The sequence below is a fragment of the Rosa rugosa genome, chromosome 2 (genome assembly GCF_958449725.1).
Source record: "Rosa rugosa chromosome 2, drRosRugo1.1, whole genome shotgun sequence".
NCBI lineage: Eukaryota > Viridiplantae > Streptophyta > Magnoliopsida > Rosales > Rosaceae > Rosa > Rosa rugosa.
Window position 1 is genome coordinate 45,928,856 of NC_084821.1, and position 5,964 is coordinate 45,934,819.

The 5,964-nt window shown below is 36.3% G+C and overlaps 1 protein-coding gene across 1 annotated transcript; it reads left to right on the forward strand.

Annotated features, from left to right (window-relative positions):
- Nucleotides 1-445: 445 nt before the first annotated feature.
- LOC133734460 (gibberellin 2-beta-dioxygenase 8-like) lies at nt 446-5,679 on the forward strand. The gene is made up of 4 exons (XM_062162109.1): nt 446-579; nt 1,430-1,967; nt 4,720-5,041; nt 5,326-5,679. The coding sequence occupies exons 2-4, from the start codon at nt 1,537-1,539 to the stop codon at nt 5,560-5,562; spliced, it is 990 nt and encodes a 329-aa protein (XP_062018093.1). The 5' UTR covers nt 446-579; nt 1,430-1,536; the 3' UTR covers nt 5,563-5,679.
- Nucleotides 5,680-5,964: the final 285 nt, after the last annotated feature.

Below are 5,964 nucleotides of genomic sequence, written 5' to 3' on the forward strand. Positions count from 1 at the left end.
AATTATTCTATTGTTCAGGAATACTAGGTGACATTGCCATTGATAGACCTCGTCAATTAAATTAAGACACTTTAACGGGGCTCAATGCTGGAGGTGAACAAAAAGAAAAACTTACTAAAAATACCAATCGACAACAAGTTGTTACTACATGGATCAATTACGGACCATATTACATATGGTGATTCTTGACCAAATAATAATTTCTCCAAAGTCAAGGATAGATCTTTCCAAGTCTTAGACATATTAACCTAGAATATCTCTCTCTCTCTCTCTCTCTCTCTTCATTTTCTATGTTGACATATTCAAACGCGTGGTCTCTACTTTAGCCATAGATTTACAATAAGCTAGCGCAGCATGCATTAGTACTGGAATGCACTCCTTCATTACTATATATATATATATATCCTGAACCTCATATTATTTCTTCCAGTATTTCCAGTCAATTGAAACATTGGGAAGGTATATATATGTACCATACATATATGTTCTACGTTCGGACGTGCTTGAGATCAGGAAGCTTATGGCATAATTTGAAGCTCTGAGGAACACTATCAGAACTACATCAAAGGTTGTTTACAGGTAAACTGGGGCACTTAATTGATATCCACCTATCATTGAATGCGGTATATGAATGTGACCTAGTTTGCAGAAGTATAAAACTGAATTCAACTAAACATTCTTTGAGTCATTAGAGATTGACTAGCTACTGACATCTTTTACTTTGTAAGCCTTATGCAAGTCGTCTGAAGCATATATATTTGTTCTGGGTAACCTTTAGGTAATGAATTGTTACCATTAGTGAAAAGCCATAAGGTATACGCATGCTATACATAAGGAAGATCCAAAGAGTTCTGTGTAGAACCTTTTTGCATCATTATTCTTAGGGTTTCTTTGCGCAATCAATTTTTGCATTTCTAGCTATCTATAGGTTTTAGTAATCCGTCTTCCTCAACTGGCGTTGTACATTGATCAAATGTGAACAATTAATTTGAGATTTAACTAAGCTCAACAAGAAATATACTAGTGCTTATCAAAAAAGGAAAAAAAAAAACAAGAGAAACACAAGTGATTCGTCATTGTCGATCTGCATGTCCCTGTCACCCTGTGTTGGCATCATAATTGGTGAAGAGACTTAATAGTGCAGAACTTTGTTCTTTAAGAAATCACTGTATACAAGTAGTTCCTGATTCTTTACTTTCCTTTTTATATGCTATATAAGGGAAAGAAAGGATCTAGAGGCCATACATTCAGCCTATAATTACAAGGGGATATGCAATTAATATTCATTATTGTCATATTTATTACTTGTCAAACAGATAGAAATTCCAACAACTAAGCTAAGATCCAAGGAATCAAATAAATGAATTAATTCTGATTTTCAACAGATTCTGCAGTAATTCTGAGTACTTCATTCTTCATATATGTGTAGGTACAGATCTTGAAATTAGTTCTACTATTGGTCAAGACTCAAGAGGACAATCAAATATACCTAATTATTCTTCAAGGCATTCTTTCAAGTCTGTCTCTACATTTCCCATGGATTTCGAACCTCCATTCCAAGGAGCCTGCAAGTCCCTCTTACAAAATTCCCCAATAATTGACAAATTTCCAGAGGTTGAGGAATGTGAGCTACCTGTGATTGATCTTATCGATCTGGATTCTGATCACAGAAACAGAGACAAGTGTATGAACGAGATTGCTGAAGCTGCAAGCCAGTGGGGTTTCTTTCAAGTTGTGAATCATGGGATTTCACCAGAAGTTCTGAACAGCATACGAGATGAGCAAAAGAAGGTGTTTCATCAGCCTTTTGACAAAAAGATAGAACAAAGATTTTTGAATTTATCTCCCATTAGTTACCGTTGGGGGAATCCAAAAGCTACTTGTCTCCGGCAGTTCTCATGGTCGGAAGCCATTCATATTTCTATGGCGGACATTCCAAGCATGAATGAACAACACAAGAGTCTTAGGTATGAACTTTGACACTTGGCAATTTCATTTGTGTACTATTATAAAGATAACCAAACAAATAAGTATATACATAATATGTCTTAATTAGGATAATAATAACAAGTAGAATAAAAAAAACAACAAATCATATAGAATATTAGGTCGTATATATGTAGTTTCTGATGCATCTTCGATCTGTAGTTCTGTTTACTTTTTTTTAGGGTAATTTCAGACCATTTTTTCAACAATTAAATACCATCGTTTGTTTTGTTTGTTGGGATCAAGGGAGAGGGTATGATCAAACCAGCTGTGTTGGCATCGTGTCAGTGATTTTATGACTTTCTATCTAAAATTCAGATATTACTTGTGATTTTATACTCATCTTAAGTAACAAAATTCCACTTCTACAACTGATATTTTCTAGTTAATTCTTTATAATGTTACAATCCGACCAATGAAATTTGTATCGTCAACTGCTCATCTCTTTACATGTGTGGTTGAAAACGTTTCTAGTCATTTAGACTTGTTAATTGTTTGTTTCGATGACTACTTGTTAGGGCATAGCTTTGCTCTCTAGAGAAAAGCCAGACAGTGATTTGAATTGCAGTCTTGTCGAGGGTAGAAATCATGTAGCCATTTTGTTATATTCCTAAAAAGAGCCTTTTAGGAATGAGGATATGTCCACATGCATATAGACTGTAATGTGATGGTATATAAATATGCCTTTGAGTAGGTATAACAAGCTTGCTTGGCATTACATGGAGCCTATCTGCCATGCGTATGTCGTACTGAGCATACGTGCTTGCATGCGAAGCCAAGTAGATCAGAATACTTCTGGCCCTAGGGCACAGATCAACTTATGGCTTTGCATATGGTACCACGTGCACAGACTTCTTCATCACGTGCTCATCAGAACTTATGGACGGTTCTTACCCGACAGTAGACAGACTTTGGTACCTATAGATATTTGGGGTCTCTACAAAAGTAACAACAATAATAATGCTGAATTCCTTGAACAAAATCAAGTTATTTTTTGTTCTGTTTTAAAATATGGTTATTCATCTGATATTTGTATACAATGATTTTTTAAACATATATACACCAAAATCTAATCATCTTATAATTTTGTAGTTTAATTTTAGGATTAAATATTTGATACTCCCTGTACTTTGCTCGGTAAAACAGTTCAGTCCAAAAACTTAAAATTAAACTGTTTAGTCCTTACTATCTCTAATTCTCACACAATAGATCCCAAAATGACTATTTTATCTTTTTTGTTTTTTTTTTAATCTCTCCCCACCCCCCCCCCCCCCCCCAAAGTTCATCTCTGACCTCGAGTTCATCCACATCCGGTGACCCATTTTCTGGTCAGGTAGATCGTTGATCAGACACCCCACCTCTCTGACCCGAAAGTCATGGCCGCGATGATGGGATTCCGATCAACATCATCAGCCACCTAGAAATTCAAGCTTTCGGACGAAGAAACTTCGGCTTTGAATTGGTTATGTAGGCAATCGAGTTGCGTTTTCGCTGATTGGATAACTGAATTGAGATGGGTTTCTTTAGGTTTGGCTTCAGATTTCAATTGGGTTTCTTTGGATTTCTGGAGTTGGTTGATTTTGGATTGAATGGAGTCGTCGATGGAGCACAAGTGCTCTTCAAGGTCCTGCCATTGGAGGGTGAAGTTGCAACTTTGGAGGCGTGGGACTTGAAGAGGTTGAAGGATTTGCGGAGGTATGGGCTCATTAGAAGGTTGCCGGAGACTTTGTCTACAGTGGTGGACATCGGTGGTGGGAGTATTATGATCATCACCACTAGAGGAGCATTCATCCCGACAAGCTTGAGTACCACACATGGAATTTTCGAACCGGTCTTTCAGTGCTTCAACGTCCAAATTTCCTATTAAATCATTATCAAGAATAGAGTGAAGCACTTCATTATTTATTAGGACTAAATTAGAGAGAATAAAACTAAATTGTTTAATTTAAAAGGTGGGGGGACTTATGCCCCGTTTGGGATAACTTCGCTTTTTAAAAAATTAGCTTTTGTCTAAAATTTTAGATTTTATTGTGTTTGGTAAATAAATAAAAAGCAGCTTTAATTGAAAATTACAGGTCACTGGCAGCAGATTTTAGAAGCAACCCAAATGTTGCTTTTAGAAGCCGCTTTCAATTAAAACACGCTCTAAAGTTGTTTTATGTACTGACAACACTTTTAAATGTATTCTTTTCCAAGCACGAACCTGTTTTAATTCACAGCTGATTATTCTCACAACACAGCAACCATAGTTTTTTTTTAAAAGTCACAGCAATCCCAAACTAGTCCTTAACTGTTTTATGGAGCAAAGTACATGGAGTAACAAATATTTAATCATTAACTTTATATAGACTCCTTATATTGGCTACTTCATCACTCAATGAATTATTAACAGTTCTTTTGTACAGAAAATTGAAAATTTTGATACAAGAAAGAAGACTGAAAAATTAATAAACCTTGTATTACAACCATCTATAACCCGACAGAAAAATAATATATACTACAATTTTTCCCAATATATCAGTTTTTGTTCGTCTGATTTCTGCATATTTATGTGCTTTAGCATACATACACAGTGATTAGATCCATTGTAGTACAGAAACTACATGTACATAAACAGCTTCACAACTCAACATGCACTATAACAGCACGCAACAATATGTGCTTACTTATATTTCATCTTGTTTTTTATTTATTTCTTTATTTTTTATTTGTTATCTCACTATGTTTCATCAGGTCGACTATTGAATCATTTGTGAAGAATGTGTCTCAATTAGCTGAAAGCTTAGCTGAAATTTTAGCCCAGCCTTTGGGTGTCGAATCCAGTTACTTTAAAGATCACTGTCCACCAAGAACTAGTTTTCTTCGACTAAACAGATATGCTCCCTGTCCATTTTCTTCCCAAGTCTTCGGCCTCTTCGCTCACACCGATAGTGCTTTCCTAACAATAGTTCACCAAGACCAAGTTGGTGGTTTGGAATTGTTCATAGATGGAAGATGGATTGGAGTAAAACCTAATCCTGAGGCTCTGGTTGTCAACATTGGGGATTTTTTTGAGGTATAATCTCCGCACAAATGGAATTTTATTTGTAAAGTTTTATATTTGCATCTATATACTCATACCACATCTACGAATGTTCATACTCGGGTTTAGTACCTTGGGATTTTGGAATTAGGTTTTAGGGTGATTACACTATCTGGTTTAGCTCTTGATAGCTTAAAATCCAACTTAAACCCTAAGGTCAGTCCCTAGGATTTAATTTGGAGGTCTTATGATAAAAATATATATTCTATATTCTCACAAGTCCAGTTGTGTTCTTGTCTGTTATATGATCTAAGCAGGCCCTGAGCAATGGTGTTTACAAGAGCATCAAACACAGGGTGATCACCAATCAAAAAGTTGAGAGGTTTTCTGTGGCATACTTCTACTGCCCCTCCTTCGATACCGTGATTCAGAGTCGCAGTACTACTGAACCAGCTGTGTTTAAGAGCTTCACTTTGCGGGAATATAAACAACAAACTGAAAGGGATGTTCGCGAACTAGGGGAGAAAGTAGGGCTCCCCAGATTTCTCCATTAACGAAAGAAATGTAAAATCTCTTCTTCTGAGTTCCTAGTGCCTACTTGGGCTGAAGTTATATATTTGGTTTCCTTGGTTGTAACACTTGGGCTTCGGTTTCTCTTTGGAGCTTTTGCAGTTTGGGCCTTCTTTTAATTTTTATTTAGACGGAGCTAGCGACAAATTTTTGTTTAACTTTCTATCTACTATTGCAACTCCAACGATAAACTCTCATTTGGGTTCCAACAATGAGCGATGAGTACTATTTGACTGTTTGAGTTTACCTTTTTGATCATGTAGGGGCCTTCCCATGCACCTTTCTTTTAGAACATCATTGTGCCTTTGCTGTAGAGCCTAAATTTATAGGTGATGCCACGTTATCCCTCTCTTTGTCTGCTTCCACGGTTCCACCTAGGGGTCATC